Source organism: Alosa sapidissima, chromosome 9 (assembly GCF_018492685.1).
Source record: "Alosa sapidissima isolate fAloSap1 chromosome 9, fAloSap1.pri, whole genome shotgun sequence".
Classification (NCBI taxonomy): Eukaryota; Metazoa; Chordata; class Actinopteri; order Clupeiformes; family Clupeidae; genus Alosa; species Alosa sapidissima.
Genome location: NC_055965.1, coordinates 14045732 through 14063725, shown reverse-complemented (window position 1 = coordinate 14063725; position 17994 = coordinate 14045732). Strand labels below are relative to the sequence as shown.

The window sequence follows — 17994 nt, the reverse complement described above, 5'->3', positions numbered from 1 at the left end:
GTGCAATTCTGTTCAGCTCACTGTATTTTCTATGTAGCATTCATTAGTGAAGATTACCACAAAGAGGCTTCACAAAATACATTACATTCAAACAAACATTAATTCTGCATGATGGCAAATAGACCAAAATGTGTTTAAAGTTTGACCAGATGAGCAAATTATTAAAGGCCAAACTAGTTTTGAGACATTTTTAGGTAAACACACACCTCGAGCCAACTCAGGCTAGCTGGAATTGTTGCTGAAACACTTACATCATAGTCCAACCTTTCAGATAGTGGTCTGCTGTTAAAAACTTGTGGTTACTAACTAGAAAAACAGCATACATGAACAATTCTACACATCTGTATCTGTCTCCTATCTATTTATCTAATCCCCACCTTTCTCTCTCTCTCTCTCACCTCACTCACTCTTGCTCTCCATTTCTCCCCTCCCTCCACATTCTTTCAAAGTTCAGTAGTGTACAATGAGTTTGCTCTCTCCACATTTTGACAGCGTAATCTCTTTTTATCCCGACACACCACCGAGCCTTGGCCCGCGGCACGCACATATCCCTCTCTCCCACCCACGGCTGGAATCCGCACATCCACACGACTCTGAGCTCCTCTGATTTCTTACGCAGTGCGAGCTTCCCCCTCGTAGCACGTCCAAACGATTTAGTGCTAGTCAAGGCGAATCTTGTTCTTTACTGATCAATGAAGATCAATGAAGTGAAGCATGAGGCATGTCACATAAGAGTCAGTCTTGTTTTGTGCACATGGTATCTCTCTCTCTCTCTTTCTCTCTCTCTCTCTCTCTGTCTTCTATCTCCCCTACTCGTCTTCTCAGACCTTCATGGTCTGTCCACATCGAGTCCTGGCTACGGAACTCACAAAAAACACTGCTTTACAAACGTAAATCTCACTCCATGTCTGGCTTCAAGCATCTGCACTTTCGCTTAAGCAACTAATGCACTTCTCGAATAGGTGTAATACATGCTCCATCTAGTAATAAATACAGGCAAAACAAGACTGCAACACAGAGGAAAAATACCGAGGTCTGAATACCTATCCCTCTCTCCCCAGCCTTTCTTTCTTTCTCTCTCTCGTATGCTCTTCCCCTCCTCCAGGGTGGGTTGTTAGGGGAGGAGGGAGGCCTGTGCACAGGGACACTGTGTGCCTTTCTGAAGCTCAGAGTAGGCTTGCACATTCGCACTCACTGCCCATGTCATTTGTGTGTGTGAGTCTGTGTGTTTGCGCGAGTGTGTGTGTGTGTGTGTGTGTGTGTGTGTGTGTGCGTACACACGCGTGTGTATGTTAGTGTATATGTTTGTTTTGTGTGTCTTTGTCTTTGTGTGTGTGTGTCTTAGTCTGTGTGTCTGTTAGCCTGTGTGGCATGCACTGGTGTACCAAAGAAGGCTTTTCTCATGGCAACCTACAGACTACAGCTACCTGCACTGGACCAGCACAGAAACAAACATTAGCATTGCTCACAGTGGTGTCAGAGGCCACAGAGGAGTTTACTCCTTAGAGAACCACTCCATCGCTACATAGAACTCCCAAAACATGAAACATGTCTCTGGAATGAGTCCTTTGAGCCTCTGAGACAATGTAAGCTCCCTCGCCACCACCACAAGGAATTTACCATCTTGTTCTGTCTACAACTGAAACTACAGAGGTCAGACAAAATAATGTCACAGTTGCCTTGCGTCTTGAGTTTCCCTTCCTGGAGCTAGTTTTTGGTATGCCTTCAGTATGACTTTAGACACAGTTCCTCATGAAACAGTTTACAATTTGGCAGTTTTTGTTACTGAGGCCCAGTCATTTGTGCTGCAACAATTTACCCAAAATGCCATTGGCATTATTGATTTATGTCGAAACGTTGGCAGAAATATGTTTAAAAAAATCAATCCTTTTTATCTGTGCAACCCCTGTACTTTCCAACAAAAAAAAAGTTATAAGTTGAGCCTTTAAGGCAAAATGCGTAGTGCACAACTGGTTGGACTACAGCAGCTGGTCTCACAGTAGCACGCACAGCCAGCACCAGTCAATGGTTTGCATAAAGCATTACCAGAGGCAATAATCTACACTGATAACAGCTGTCTATCTGGGCACGGCTTCAATGTCCAACAGAGCAACCCCACCTCTCCAGAGGTCTAACATAATATGAGGCACTGACATTTTACTGGCCCCCATCCAGCGACACATGTCGTGGTCCCTTGTGTGTGTGTGTGTGTGTGTGTAAGAATGTGTCTGTGAGAGTGTGTGTGTGAGGGAGGGAGAGAGAGAGAGAGAGAGAGACAGGGGAGCTGTCCAGACAGGTCCCAGCTGTGATTGCAGGCGACGCGACTGCTGATCATGGCGCCTGTGCAAGGGACGAGCAGCAGCAGGAGTGCAGTCGAGGTGGACGTGTGAGACGCACAACCACACACAACTCTGTCCTGAACTCCTGCCTGATAATCACCAGGCCGCCCCACTGCAGATGCCTCTGCTTGCTCTAAGTAAATATTTTCTCTGATGGAGGGAGGCAGTCTACAGAGAGAAAGAGAGAGAGAGAGATAGAAAGAGGGAGAATATACTTTTCTTAATCATACACTGCTTGATAACACATGCAAAACCTTCCGGTTTGCGTTGCCATCGCCACTCGTACGTGTCTTCCGTATTTCTTGTTACTAGGCATTGCATAACAAACCATAATAAACATTATGCAATTTCCTTGCAAACTCTCGCAAGCTGCATGTGTCTGTATCTGATGGTGATATGGTAAGAAGTCCATGTGTGTCTTGGGTTTCTGAATACCTCTCTTTTCACAGAGAATTCACGGAGGGATAAGAGCTTATGTAACAGCGAACAACAGCCAGCCAGTGAGACTGTAGTAAGAGGAAGCCCCATGTGCACATACGTGCCACATCTGACATGAGTCAGGGAAGCGCAAACCCAGAGCTAGAGGTGGAGCCCCCTGCTGGACACGTTGTGCGGTCTGTTGGAGAGCTTGTTGACTATCTTATGTGTGTTTCAGCAAATAGAGGGACTTTCTTCATTTCGGAGCTGAAGGGGGTTGTTAGGTTTACTCACTCACGCCACCTTGTGTTTATTCTGTATCCCACACAGCTTGAGAAATCATTTAAAGACAAGACTTTATCATGATTACGATCCTGATGTGAAGTCATTATGATTATGGGATGCCGACTGCTAATACCTAAAGTAGTGGCGGGAGATGTGAGATGAGGCAAAGTACTTGAAGTTAATCTCAGTGTGGAGCCTGCACAGGGAGGACCCAAATATGAGATCAGGAAGTGATAGATAGATAGATAGATAGATAGATAGATAGATAGATAGATAGATAGATAGATAGATAGATAGAAAGCTACTCAAGCCTTCACAGTTTCCAAATTAAACAGGAGGTTTCTTTATAATAAAGCATTTTAATTATTTCACAGGAGCAAATATCTATTTACAGAATAAAGCTCTGTATTGACATTCAGATGATTGATGCTGTTCCAGTAGGCACTGATGACAAACAGTGATATATACGGTTGCTTCCCTGGTATGAATATAGCATGGCCATTTTTCGTGGTGGTAAATAGTGGTACATTTTCAAGCGTTTCTGCTTTCTAATGATGCATTTGATGCGGTAATGTATCTCAGTCCTGTTTCCGCTTCAGGGTTGTCTTTGATGTGTAACTCAGAGGTGAGTTATCTATGTTTTCACCCTTTGTTTTTGAAGGAAATACTAAACAGTATTTCTAAATTGTCTCTCAGAATCCTGGATCCCAGGATATTTTCTGCTGGACCTCGGTCTCCTCGTAACAGACAATCTCGTCCCCGGGCTTGAACTCCACGTCCTCGTCCAGAGACAGCCCACACTCCATACCCGTCTTCACCGACTGCACGTCGTCTTTGTGGTGCTTCAGGGCCGTAAGGGAGCCTGCAAGGGACATACCATTTCCCATTTCAGAAGTGTCAGCTTTTAGAGAACAAAAACCTTCTAAAAGTCATTCACTGTGCCATGTAGGAGAAGTCTCTTTCCATGTTTATCTGATTATTTTTGTAGATAAATACATACATACTAAATAGACTAAATACATTCATACTAAATACATACTGTAAATACATACATGGTAAATAGACTAGATGTACAGAGATGAGGTGATAAACTTGATCAGAACTTTTTTGTTTTGCTTGCATGCCATAATATAACAGTCAGTCTGTTGACCTGTTCTATTCACAGGACCTCACCTTCCCAGAGTATGTCTCGTCCACGGGTGAGCCGGAACTTCATCTTTTTATCCAGGAGCCCTTTCTGGACCCTGCAGCCAGCCACAGGAATCTTTTTCTTCCCTATAGTCACCGAGAAGGTGGCCAACACCGATGCTTTGCCTGAGACAGAGACGACAAAAACCAATCAACAGGCGTGAGATTGGACCTCAGGATGGACTCCAACCTGGGTTCTAACGGGCCCACGATGTGATGTGGAATGATGTCAGGCAGAATGTCCCATTACATTTATTCATTTAGCAGACGTTTTTATCCAAAGCAGCTTACATATGTCACTTACACATCACTAAGCACCTTGCTCAAGGGAACAACGGTAGTTTTTATGGTACCGCATGCTAAACCAGCTCCTTAGACACTCCACTCCACTACCACCACCACCCCAACTCCAACAACAACATCAACCCCAACATCAACATCAACATCAACATCAACCCCAACCTCAATATTAACCCCAACATCAATCCCAACATCAACCCCCCCACCCCACAGTGGTGTGTTGTCTAATGCCGATTTACCAATGACATTCTCCTGGATGGTCGGGGGCAGTTTGCTGCTCAGCTCTTCCTTCAGGTCGTCGATGAGCTTATAGATGATCTTATGCAGCTTCACAGGGACAGACTTCTTAGCAGCCATTTGTTGGATGGGCTTGTTGGCCTCGACGTTAAAACCGTATATTATACCTGAAAAACATACACACACATAGACAATCATATAGTTACTCACACATACTGATGATTTTCTTATGGTAGCAGTACAACCAAAACTAAATTTAACAATTTGTTTGACTGGTGCATGAGTTTGTTAGCTTTGACAATGAAACTTTATTTCCTACAAAACTTTTAATTCCTACAAAAATGGGCATAGATACATGGACAGAGACAAGAGAAAGGCAAAAACAGAGACTGATATTTTGTTTTTGGTAGCAGAGAGTCCAATTTAATCTAATTGCGTGGCTAACCTGAGAATGTTTCTGCCATGTTGATGTCATTCTCTGTGATGTCGCCAACTCCAAAGTGCACAATGTCCATCTGGCACTGGTAGTGGGCATCGTAACTCTCCAGGATATTTAAGATGGCCTCCACAGACCCATCCACGTCACCTAGCAACACAAGATGTGGGTTAAAGGGGCTGATGCAAGAAGGCTATGAAGCTTGTTATATTAGTATACATGTGTGCCACCGACTACACCTGCATACACACACACACACACACACACACACACACACACACACGCACGCACACACACACGCACGCACACACACACGCACGCACACACACACGCACGCACGCACGCACACACACAAACTCCTCCCTCCCTCTCCTTTTATGTCTCAGGTCCTCTATCCACACACACACACACACACACACACACACACACACACACACACACACACACACACACACACACACACACACACACACACACACACACACCCTCACTCAGTATCCTTTTATTTCTTTGAACCTATGTCCACACACACACACACACACACCCTCACTCAGTATCCTTTTATTTCTTTGAACCTATATCCACACACACACACACACCCTCACTCAGTATCCTTTTATTTCTTTGAACCTCTATCCCCACACACACAGACACACACACACACACACACACACACACCTTTAATGATGAGCGGTACGGTGAGCTGCTCGCTGTCGCCGCTCCTCTCGCTGGGTCTCTGCGCCATGCGGTGCTTGTTGGCGCGGTACATGGCCGCCTTGCGCTGGCGCCAGCTCAGGTGGGCCAGGCTCTCGCGCTCGCGCCGGTAGCTCTCCTGGTGTTCGCGCTGCTTGGCCTCGATGGCCTGCTGCTCGTCCTTCAGCTTGTCCTGCTCCTCGGCGTACTCTCGCCACTCCACAACCTCCCTCGCCCTTTGCTGGAGAGGAAGAGAAGAGAGGAAGAGGAGGGTTGAGAGGATGAGGAGAGAGGATGAGGAGAGAGGAAGAGGATGGTTGAGAGGATGAGGAGAGAGGAAGAGAGAGGAAGAGGAGAGAGGAAGAGAGAGGAAGAGGAGCATTGAGAGGATGAGGAGAGAGGATGAGGAGAGAGGAAGAGAGAGGAAGAGGAGCATTGAGAGGATGAGGAGAGAGGATGAGGAGAGAGGAAGAGGAGCATCGAGAGGATGAGGAGAGAGGAAGAGAGGGTTGAAGAGAAGAGGAGGCTAGGATGAAAACACTGAAGGGCAATTTGTAGTTAAGGCGAAAAGTGTCGCTCAACAAAATATGACGTAAAATAGACATCTGCTAGCCATACATCAAAAAATTGAAATGGTGCAGACATTATCACATACTCTGATTGAATATCAACTCAAATGTCTACTGGAGTTCAAGTTATATTGTGTGCAGGGGTGCTGTTAGAAAATGTGGGCCCTCTGAATGAAAATAATTATGGGACCCCCAAAATGCTAGGGGGTCTGGGGGCACTTGATAAATTGAGACTTAAAATGTATTACTTATATTGATTATAGCATATTACAAAATAGCCTATAAAAACCCTATTTTAACACTAACACAATATTAAGAAAGTGTATTAGGAGTTTGATCTCTTCACATAGACAACATCAATAGAGTATCTCCTGAGCAACGATAGTCTAGCAGCTTTGAATAATGTAAAGGGGACACCTGTTAAACTCACCTCCACATGACATTTACTGAGGGTAGAAAAATTCAAATACACCCAAAGCTGAAAAGCCTTGACAGGAAGGGACATGAAACTAGCTGTCAGAGCTACGTGACTACATGCACATACTATGTGACAAAATGAAAAGCAGTCATAGAAACACAGCCTTCCTATTTGTGTGTGTGTTTGTGTGTGTGTGAGACTCTATATCTTGTCACTATTCCGCTAACTCACAGCTACGTGACTACAGTGCATATGCAGAGACTATGTGGCCGCATGCACAAATTCAAATGAAAGTAAACAGAACCACTTCCTATTTGTGTGGAAATAGGCTGGACTAGTCCACTGAAATCTTTCCACACTGTTAAAAAAGTATGTACAGACTACAGCATATATAATCCTCACCACATTTACATGTATTCATTTAGCAAAAATATCATGTCGACTTTAACGTTGTGACATGTCACCATTAAACATGAAATTTCAAGAATAAGGTTGAAATATCATGTCGACTTTAATCTTAGTCTTTATTCTTGACATTGTGTAGCCTAGATGATTTGGAATTAGCCTAGATGATTTGAAATTATAACTAAAGCATCAGGTTTAGCAACAAGGAAATCCTCACTGTTTTAAAGTCAAGAATTAAGATAAAAGGACAAGAATAAAGTCAACATGATATTTTAACTTTATTCTTGAAATTTCGTGGGCATGTGTGGCCCAAATACTTCATTGTAGCCTACAGTTCCGCAACTTCTGTCGAGAACAATTCGTTTTTGTCAAGCGACACTCGTCACCTGAACTATAAATTGACCTTTGGGAAGAAAGGAGAAGAGAAAAGGGAAAGATGTGGCAGTAGAAAACTGGAAAAAAGAGAGGGGAGATAAAGAGAGAGATAGAGAGCAGAGAAGAAAAAACATGGATAGATGAAGAGGGGAGCTACAAAAGAAGAAGAGGAGTGAAAGATAGCAAAATGTGGTGCTTCTGCTTCACTACGTCGGAGGAGAAAGAAGAAGGGAGGGAAGTGCCAACAGGTAAAACGTGGGATGAGGAAGAGATGGAGGAAAAGAGGAGAGGAGAACTGAAAAGGTGAGAGGGGAGAGAGTGCTTCTGCTCCACCGTGTCTGAAGTGTCCAGGGTGAGGAAGAGTGATGAGGAACGAAGGAGAGGAGAGGAGAGGAGGAGAGGAGAGCTGAAAAGAGTGTGTAAGAAGACAGTGTGAAAGAGAGAGCAGAGTTTTGAAGAAAAGTAGGGAAGACTGCCAAAACAGAAGTGCAGAGAAAGAATGTAGGAACCCAGGAGGAAAGAGAGGATGAGGAGGCACCTAAATAAGAGGGGTGTTCCCCTAACTTCTCTCCCGTAGGCCTCACCTCCGACTCCACCTCCTGGATCTCCTCACCAGCCGAGGGCAGCTCCTTCCAGCCCACGATCTGTACCGCCGAGCTGGGCCCCGCTTCGCCCAACAGCCGGTCGTTCTCGTCGAACAGGAAGCGCACCTTGGCCCAGGTCTTCCCCGCCACCAGTGTAGAGCCTCGCCGTATGGTGCCACGCTGGACGATCGCTGTGGTGACGGGTCTGAGAAGAGGGGAGCACACGGCATCATGGGTAAGGTTTTGCAGTGCACATTGTGTTTGTTGATGCAGTGATTATATATCACCTATTATCCACCCCTCACACCATGCAGGTTAATTGACTTACAAACTAAAATATAGCAAAAAAACAACAAACGGAAAGCAAGCAGAGACATATTTATAAAACAGAGACCATAGAAATACAAGAACCCAAGTGAAATATAGGCCATTTATACATATTTATAAAACAGAGACCATAGACATACAAGATCCCAAAAATAGAGAAATAGAGAACATTCACTCATTCATGGTTAATACATAATGTTAGGAATACAGGAATGGACGAGTTTACAGATCAAAAACAAAAAAGATAAGTTATGATCAATGACAAAAATGCAATGATGATGATAAAATGGACAGATGTACCCTTTGCCCTTGTCTGTGCGACTCTCAACGACTGTGCCCTCCATCAGACCTGAGGGGTCAGCTTTCAGCTCCAGCACCTCCGCCAGCGTCACAGTCGCCTCTGCCAGCTCCATCAGGTTATCACCCTAAAACACACACACACAAACGTGCACACGCACGCACACACACACACACGAAATATACTTACTGCTCATATCTCATTAAACATGACAGCAAGAGGACTATGTAGAGTGTGGAATTGTGGACTGCACCTTTAAGACAGTTTGGATGTTTAAAAAAAAAAAAAACTTTTTACAAACTTTCTTTAAAGAAGCCCTATGCAACAATTTTAGCAAAAAATACCTTAATTATGCAGGTTGAGAGTCGTTCTGATGGTTCTACAACACTTTTTGGGTCGTTTGGTGGGTGCTTCGTCTCCCCCTAGTGCTTCTCCGCAGAAAAACCGAATATGCAACTTTCTGGTCGCGGTCCGAATACATCCGGATGTAACTCAGCGGAAGTATCCATTCTCGCCTCGAAAATGTAGTCAGATTGTAGTTTGCTGTTGAAATTGTAAGTAACCTACCCTTGGGTGAACTTCATTTTTGTAATGTGGTTTAATAGTCTCTTGAACAATGTGTTTGCTCGACTGTTTTATTGTGAGCCCTGTATGTGTTTAGCTTGGTTTCTTGATGGCTAGCTCGCTAGCGCGTGGGGGTTTAGTGTAGCAGTCTTGCTACCGAAGCTGCAGGGGGAGCTATGTCGTGAAAAATGCGAGCCCAAATCAGGCGAAAACCCAGAAACAGCGAAGGAATAACCAGACCTGCATAGGGCTTCTTTAAGGCACAGTCTGTCATTCGTGAAGTCTGCAATTCCACACTCCTCATGGTCCTTTAGCTGTCATCTTTCGTGAGATGTAAGCTTACGTATATTTCATCTTCATGTAGCTTTCTATCTTTAATTCTTTAATGTGTGTGTGTGTGTGTGTGTGTGTGTGTGTGTGTGTGTGTGTGTGTGTGTGTGTGTGTGCTTATGCACTGTAGGGCTGAGGGCTTCGTACCTTGAGAGCGGACACGTGGATGGCCTGGACGTCACCTCCGTACTCCTCGCAGACGATGTCATGGGCCAGCAGCTGCTCCTTGACCCGCTTGGGGTCCGCCTGAGGCTTATCGCACTTGTTCACCGCCAGGATGATGGGCACTGGGGACGCCAGAGGCGACATCGCACACGTGAGGAAAACACAGCCAACACGGTGGAGGATGCAAAACAAGAACAACACACACACCAAAGTACCGGTACATTCCATCCTCCAGGGTTTATTTAGGAACTGGAGGTTAAAAACGCCAGGTATAATCATCACAATCACACCAGGGCCACCAGAAAAATAGTGATCGAGGTCCACCAGGGGGTTTGTCCGATGTTCGATGACCAAAGGGTTTGTCTGTACAATTACGTCTGATTAGAATTGAAAAATGATTGGATCTGGACTGATCTTGTGGTGTGTTTCATTTTCTAATGTTGCTCAGTTAGGTTGTTAGCAATATTGTTCAGTAGGTCTAGATTTCCAAATGCTTTTATCAATATTTAGTCTCCTCTTAGCTGAAGCTGCATGCCTGCTTATACATTGTAAATGCCCTCTATTCTATCCTGTAGTCACCAAAAAGTTGCAGTCACGCACCTTTGGATTTTTTGGCCAGCTGTATGGACTCGATGGTCTGGTTCATGACCCCGTCGTCCGCAGCAACCACCAGGATGATGATATCGGTAACCAGGGCTCCACGCGCCCTCATGGCAGTGAACGCCGCGTGGCCCGGAGTGTCCAGGAACGTGATCTTCTCTCCGGAAGGCAGCTGGACTGGAGGGAGATCCAATCAATATGCACAGTGAGATACACGTATATCACACAAATAACGACATTGCCGTTAAACGTAACATTTTTAAAAATTTGGAAATGTTATCGTTCAATAAAAAAAAAAAGAAACTGATATGGAGCCAGAGTGACGGAGCTTCTCTACCCTCTCTGAAAGGTGAATAAGGTGACAAAAATGCCAAAACCTGGAACTTTGTGGATTGAGAAAGTTAAAAGCTTTTATTAACTAGGTCTGTAGTATTAAAAACAAACACCAACATGTATCGGCACTAAACCTTTATCAGGTTATTGGCTATGTTGATGACCAAAATCAGGTCATCTGTGAACTACTCCTGGAATCACATGCTGTTTAATGTTTATCAGAAGGTACCATGCAAGAATGCACATCTTTGTTTCAAATGCGTAAATTGGTCTCTGTGAACAGCAAAAACTTCTTAGCAGAAGGCATTCTAGAGCAGCCTTCAAAATGCTCTGACATGTTAACAGAGAACAGTACAGTGTACTGCAAACAACAGTATCCAACAACAACTTACTACACTGTCTCCATAGACTGAATTACAAGTACTATTTACACGTACTGTGTTCCTTTAAAACACTATCACCATTATCGTTAACTGTCCTTACTCCTCCTTACCCAGAAAGGCTCCTATGTGCTGTGTGATGCCCCCGGCCTCCATGGCCGCCACCTGGGTCTTGCGCAGGCTGTCCAGCAGGGTGGTCTTGCCGTGGTCCACATGGCCCATGATGGTGACCACCGGGGGGCGACTCACCAGAGCCGCAGGGTCAGCTGGCGGCCTGGAGACGCAAACATTTTTTCAATTTGGGGTTAAATAAAGTAATAAATAAATCAATACATCTATCTATATAAAATGTATCTAATATAATAAATCTATCAATATTGTAATAATAATAATAATAATAATAATAATATATATGCTATTACAACAGGTATTTAAAAGGGCAGTTGGGAGGTAGGCTGTTGGCCATGGGAGAGAACACAATTCCAGCAGAGGGTCCAGCAGAACAAATGCACAGCAGCACATAAATTGGGAAAGTTTGTTTAGATCCAGTGACACTGCAGTCATGGAAACGGAACGTCACACTTCGGTACTCTATTGGGAAAATCCCTGAGCATCTATTACACCAAAGTATGATGCCAGTGTCACCAATCTCCGAGGGAGCACATTCCAAAATGGACGCATACCAGAAAGCAAGCGAGCACACAATAGACAGCAAACAGTAAACCTGTCTCTCTCTCTTACTGTCTCTGGACATCTTTGTTCTCCCTGACTTTGACCTCAGCCAGTCGGGCGTATTTGTACTTCATTCCCGAGCGCTTCACCACCTCCTTGATCCACTTCTCCTCCAGGTATGCGTCCGGCTCCAGCTCATCTATGTCCACCTCGGTGTTCAGGAGGGCCTCGTACACATGATCTGACCACCAAGGAGATGAGGAGTAATGTTAACCTGCTGTCATTTGGTCCATACAGGTCTAGATATGCCAAGAGTGCCCGCACAGAAAGCAATGACCTAAAGACTCAGATGACTCAGTTAAAGTATGGCTGCACGATTTGGGGAAAATATCTAATTGCGATTTCTCTGACATATACTGTGATTGAGTGCATTCCATCCTCCAGGGTTGATATAGGAACTGGAGGTTAAAAAGAACAACATACACCAATGAACTGATTTAGTTCAATATTCCAAATGTCTCTTTAATTTGTGCCACCCCTGATTGGTGAGCATGGCCAGTGCACAAGAAGCACAGCACCCCCGATGGACTGTGAAGCTCAAGCTCATGTGAAGCTAGTATAGTATAGTATAGTATATATACTCTTTTGAGGGAATTTCCCGTGAGGGAAATTTGGTCTCTGCATTTATATTTGGTCTCTGCAGTGAGGTGGAGCACACACTCTGCATTTATCCCAATCCGTGAATTAGTGAAACACACTTAGCACACAGTGAGGTGGAGCACACACTAATCCCGGCGCAGTGAGCTGCCTGCAACAACAGCGCCGCTCGGGGAGCAGTGAGGGGTTAGGTGCCTTGCTCAAGGGCACTTCAGCCGTGCCTACTGGTCGGGGTTTGAACCAGCAACCCTCCGGTTACAAGTCCGAAGCACTAACCAGTAGGCCACGGCTGCCCCAAAGCTGAAGTATTTCTGTGCCCCTCAAGCACTACGCACACCCACCAAGCAGAAGTGGCACAGTGAAGGAGGATGACATGAATATAAAAGTCATAAATGTGACAAATTAACTGTGCACGATTATTTGTAGCTTTTGCGATTAGGTAATTGCATTGGTTCATATTGCGATTGCAGCCCTACATTAGAGTACATCCAACAGAGGTTAATAATGAATGGCTAGAGTTATCATTGGAAGAACATTACTTTGCAGTCATAGATGTGCTTATCAACAGATTTGTTCATCTATGTATGTGCCATACCAATGTCTTTATTCATGGCCTGGGCCAATTCAGACACAGTCATGTGCTGCTTGATTTCCACCTCCTGTTTCTCCTGCTTCTCGATTTTCTTTGGTTTGGGATTGTACTTCTTGCCTTTCCCAGCAGGTAGTTTACCCTAGGATCATGGTGACAGTACACACAAACATGCACAAACATATAAAACACACACACACACACACACACAGACACACACACACACACTTCATTTCTGCAATGAAGGAACTCCTGTACACAGTAGCTGGTACATGGTTATGCAACACCTGCAATGACCAATGCAACACAAATCAGATTACCTTACCATGCCCTCAAAGGAGAGTTTAGAATAATGTAGTGAACTGAGCCTAGCTGGTTCATGACTGAACTCCCATAATGCTGTATGTGTGTGTGTGTAATGTTGATGTTGGTTTTAGTGAGAGTAATTGTTTTTACCTTGTCATGTATGTGTTAGCTGGTATAGTCTTTCTTTATGTTGTACCTCATGTGTTTACCCCGTGTATTGTAGGTGACTACCCTGTTTGTGTATCGTGCTTGTTTAATTGACCTCCCTTGTGTTGCCTGTGTAATGACGTTTGTGTGTCTTGGTGCGTAACCAATAAAACCATTCTGAGACAACTTTGCCGTTTGTTACAATAATAACAAACATTACACTTTTACTATTTTAAAGGACAAAAACAAACCAGTCTTTCTGGGTCAGCAGAGATTTTGACAGTCTTTTCTATTTCTACTTATATCGAGCGGGTCATGCTGTTACCTGCTTTGCTGCCAGATAGCGAGCCTGATAGCAGGTGAAAGGGGGCACAGGGGTCCATGCCGGAGAGAAGGCTGGCTGGGGCCATGGAGAGAGGGCAACGTCCGGGCGCGGTATGGAGGTCGCCCTCCTCAACAACGTAGTCATCCTCCTCATCACTGAACTGGACACACAGACGGGTTTTAGCTCCAGTTTTTGTATAGGCTAACACAATATGGCAATGTGAGTTAATAGTCTATGTATTAATAAAATAGATTAGATCAAAACATTCACGTCACTGATGCCTTTACACAAAACTCTCTTAGTGTGCACTGCAGGTAGGAAGGAATGAATGGGATGCCAGCCAACTAGTGAGTGGTATTTTTGGTTTATGAAACAACAAAGTCAAGTTCAAATGAAAACAACAAGGTCAAGGTGATAATGTTAACAAACTAAGCGAAATTAGACATGTGTTACTTGCAATTGATACAAAACTGGTCGCTGTAAGCACATTCTGAAATGTGAAAGCACTTGAGATTGTGTGCCTTGGTAACAGGAGATTTAATCCTTCCTCGGTCAAACTACAGAAATAAACTAACCTCAAACGTTTACGAAGCTTGCAAGAATGTGTCAATCCATGATGGAGATCCGTGAGGTTATGAAAATGTTAATAAACGTATAGTGGTACAGAGCCACCGGTTTCAGATGTCATCATAAGGGCGCCGCCATGACACAATCTCCCACAATGCTGTTCGGTATTACGGGACGTCATTCGCTTGTTTACGCGTTTGCATGTTGCCCATGCGAAGAAGTGTGTTTGGCAGCATTAATATCTTGACGGTGTAGTTCCTCTAACACTGAATTACTCAGTTCCCTAGCAAAGAAAAGGCCATGGAACATTCTCCTGTTACTGTTACGGTAAGCTTTTGTTTGTCAGTTCGTCAGTAATCAACGTTATGATGACATGGGATGGCTAGGCTAACTGACTAGCCTATCTGTTTAGATTAGCTACGTTACTTTCCTCCACTACTTTATGCAGAACTCAACCCTGACATAACTTTACAAATGTACAGCTTACAATGTACAGAGATATGTTTGCATGTTTTATTTTTGATGTAAATGTCAATGAGCGGCAATTTAACCTCTACCTATACAGCCAGCAGCATCATGTAATGTAATAAGTATATATACTCTTTTGATCCCGTGAGGGAAATTTGGTCTCTGCATTTAACCCAATCCGTGAATTAGTGAAACGCAGCACACAGTGAGGTGAAGCACACACTAATTCCGGCGCAGTGAGCTGCCTGCAACCACAGCGGCGCTCGGGGAGCAGTGAGGGGTTAGGTGCCTTGCTCAAGGGCACTTCAGCTGTGGCCCACTGGTCGGGGCTCGAACCAGCAACCCTCCGGTTACAAGTCCAGAGTGCTAACCAGTGGGCCACAGCTGCCTCTCAATAGTATAGTAATAGAATAGTAACAGATAAGCAACGACATCTGTTTTCTTAAAAGAGAAAAATTCTATTGCTAAACTGTTTTTTACACGTCATGGTTTTTACGACAGAATCAATTGAAACAGGGAACCTGGGGGTGAGTGGGTCTCATTAACCGCTAACAGACCACTAACTTCAGAGTGTCTGTTGTAGCCATTTGGAGTGCTCATGTTGACTAAGTGTGTTTGTTAAATCTTGTCTTCAATCAGCATGATCTAGAAGAGGAGATGGACACCCATCCGATCCAGGATGAGAACCAGCACATGCGTATGTTGCTCTTGCGGCTGGAGAGGAGGCTGATGGAGCTGAGTCAGGAGATGAGCATCCAGGAGAATCTCAACCAGCTCCTTAGACGACAAGAGCAGGAGCTGGAGGAGAGCCTGGAGGAGAGGGACAGCAGACTCACCGAGGCCCTGGAGGTAGATGACAACAACAACAACACATTGCACTTTTCAAGGCATCCAAAGCATTTTACAGTGAAGGGGGAACCTCACTAACCACCACTAATGTGTAGCACCACAATGCTCACCACACACCAGCTTGAGGTGGTTGAGTGAGGGAGTGAATGAGCCAATTACACTGGGGATGATCAGGGGGCTAGACTGAATGGGCCAGGTTTGGAATTTAGCCAGTCAAGAAGCAGTATAAGGCCACGCACATCCCAGGCCAAAATTGGATGGGGGCAGAATCCAGTACAAGAGTATGCAAATAGAATAAGGGATGATGTGCACACCAGATAGCTCCCATTCAGTTTTTTTTTTTTATTTGGTTCGTGGCGTTTCGAGCCTTGTGGCTCTTCCTCAGACTTACAGACAGGAATTTAGCGAGGGCATCAGGGAACCCCCTTACTCTTTGAGATAAGGGCCCTGGGATCTTTTATGACCGCTGTGGGACAGGGCCTCAGTTTAGCATCAATTATCAAGGACGGGCCCTCATACTCACAAAGGGCTGAAAGAGAGTGGGATCAGTTACTAAATTAGTAGTGTGCATTCAAAATGGATTGTTACTGTTACATTTAAGGTTAAGGTTTAACGTTTCCATCAGTCAGCAGATTACCTGCCCAATCAGTGACGAGAGGGGATAACGCTATAGTTTCAAATTGTAAGTAGCTTTGGTAAATGGTAGTAGCAACGCCTGCAAATCTAAAATTGCAGTCGGAAGAATGTGTTTATTTACAGCAAAGGTAGGCCGATATACTTTGTTTCCTGACTGCCAATGCTGTTTAGTGTCAGTTTGTAAAGTTTAGGCAAAGTAGGAAGTAACGTTATGAATCCCTGAATAATGTGATTGGTTAGGCTGGAGCAATGATCTCAAAGTTAGTGCCCGTCGCAATGCAAGTGGAAAGGAATCCCAATCAATCATGAGTGACCAGACTCTATTCTCTTCGTGAATGGCTTTTGTTTACCAGCTATTAAAATTGTGCCAAGCTTGGGCAATGGTATCTTGTTGCACATATCTTATAAATACAGTATATAAGATATGTGCAACATATACTGTAGACATTTGTATGTTGTTATTATTAGCAACGACTTTGTATCAGGGCCTAAAGCTCCTCACTTCTAATAATGTGATCGTGTGACAGACTATCAACAGCCTGCAGAGCGAGAGGGAGAACCTACAGCAGCAGCTGCAAGCAATGCAGGAAGAAACAGAGATAGAGAACAGGTATGACTGACCCCGCACATTTATAGCCATAGTGCTCTTGTTGTAGGAGGTTTACCACTTACTCTGAGTTAACTTACCCAGGTTTGTCACTGAACTACGTACTTGCAATACCCCCCTTAGAAAGCATCAGAATGAAAGGCAGACATGCCCCCAGTCACCCCAGCCATGCACAGCCAACAGTGACGCTGAAGAAAAGGTACTCCCTCTCCTTTCTTCGTGTTCTCATTTTCAACCGCAGGGGTCTAAATACGTAAAAATGTTTCGCACTTCATACTTTACATTGACCATAGAAACCTATCCTGTGTCAATATTCAGGGTGGTGTGTTTTCAGATTTCAGACTTATTTCACATTTCAAAGCATCTGAAGTCTATTGTATGCATGTTTGTATACTGCTGTATTTTGCAGTCACTCTGTGATACTTGATCTATCCTAAAAGTCTTTTTTTCTGTTTGTGCTCGTACACCAAGGCTCACTGTTCTTGGGAGACCAGTTCCACAGCCACAGGAAGTGACATTGAAAGGCCGCCACGTCCCGTCCAGCTCAGTATGGCCTTGTTATCAGTGAGGCTGGTGGACTGCAGAGCGAAGCTCGGACCAGATGGATGTGTTCACGTGGCACAGTAAAGGCATTCGTTCGCATGAACTGATGGGAATGCCATTTTTTTTTTTTTTTTTTTTACTTGGAAGCAGTCTCCGTAAGCCAACCCTGAGAAAACACAGGAGACGCAAGGGTCAGATTAAGGCTTTGAAATAAACACTCTGTGGTGTCTCTTGAAGGCGATCATGTAAATATAAGTCTGCACTGTAATGGTTGTACATAAAATGGCTATTTTCAGAGGGAAAGTTTATTATTATGTTGTCTGTTTTTTTTTCGTCCGTTGTTGTTCTTGAGGTCAATTTTAGAACTGCTTAAGCTCTTTTGTGA

General features: G+C 44.3%; 2 protein-coding genes and 1 long non-coding RNA gene across 3 annotated transcripts; 2 read left to right on the top strand and 1 right to left on the bottom strand.

The window, feature by feature from the left end:
- Positions 1–3384: 3384 nt before the first annotated feature.
- On the bottom strand, positions 3385–14656 carry mtif2 (mitochondrial translational initiation factor 2). The gene is made up of 14 exons (XM_042103202.1): positions 14515–14656; positions 13940–14099; positions 13168–13303; positions 11985–12156; positions 11357–11517; positions 10531–10707; positions 9913–10052; positions 8874–8998; positions 8247–8451; positions 5881–6136; positions 5212–5352; positions 4769–4933; positions 4215–4355; positions 3385–3903 (listed from the first exon to the last, which is right to left on the bottom strand). Exons 2-14 carry the CDS (start codon positions 14090–14092, stop codon positions 3734–3736), a joined length of 2142 nt encoding a protein of 713 aa, XP_041959136.1. The 5' UTR covers positions 14093–14099; positions 14515–14656; the 3' UTR covers positions 3385–3733.
- LOC121718414 lies at positions 9485–10606 on the top strand. The gene is made up of 3 exons (XR_006033931.1): positions 9485–9768; positions 9896–10081; positions 10506–10606. It is a non-coding gene; the product is annotated as an uncharacterized LOC121718414 (long non-coding RNA).
- Positions 14657–14671: 15 nt separating the features above from the next.
- Positions 14672–17915, top strand: LOC121718353 (tropomyosin-1-like). The gene is made up of 5 exons (XM_042103377.1): positions 14672–14833; positions 15614–15823; positions 16987–17069; positions 17190–17265; positions 17538–17915. Exons 1-5 carry the CDS (start codon positions 14807–14809, stop codon positions 17691–17693), a joined length of 552 nt encoding a protein of 183 aa, XP_041959311.1. The 5' UTR covers positions 14672–14806; the 3' UTR covers positions 17694–17915.
- The last annotated feature ends 79 nt before the right edge of the window (positions 17916–17994 follow it).

Excerpts from the sequence above, each read along its gene's own strand:
- mtif2 (XM_042103202.1), bottom strand. The coding sequence starts at position 14,092 with ATGAGGAGGATGACTACGTTGTTGAGGAGGGCGACCTCCATACCGCGC. Across the intron at positions 5,353-5,880 it reads CGTACCGCTCATCATTAAAG|GTGACGTGGATGGGTCTGTG; the intron begins GTGTGTGTGTGT and ends TTGTGTTGCTAG. Across the intron at positions 4,934-5,211 it reads CATGGCAGAAACATTCTCAG|GTATAATATACGGTTTTAAC; the intron begins GTTAGCCACGCA and ends TATGTTTTTCAG.
- LOC121718353 (XM_042103377.1), top strand. The coding sequence starts at position 14,807 with ATGGAACATTCTCCTGTTACTGTTACG. Across the intron at positions 14,834-15,613 it reads ATTCTCCTGTTACTGTTACG|CATGATCTAGAAGAGGAGAT; the intron begins GTAAGCTTTTGT and ends GTCTTCAATCAG. Across the intron at positions 17,266-17,537 it reads ACAGTGACGCTGAAGAAAAG|GCTCACTGTTCTTGGGAGAC; the intron begins GTACTCCCTCTC and ends TCGTACACCAAG.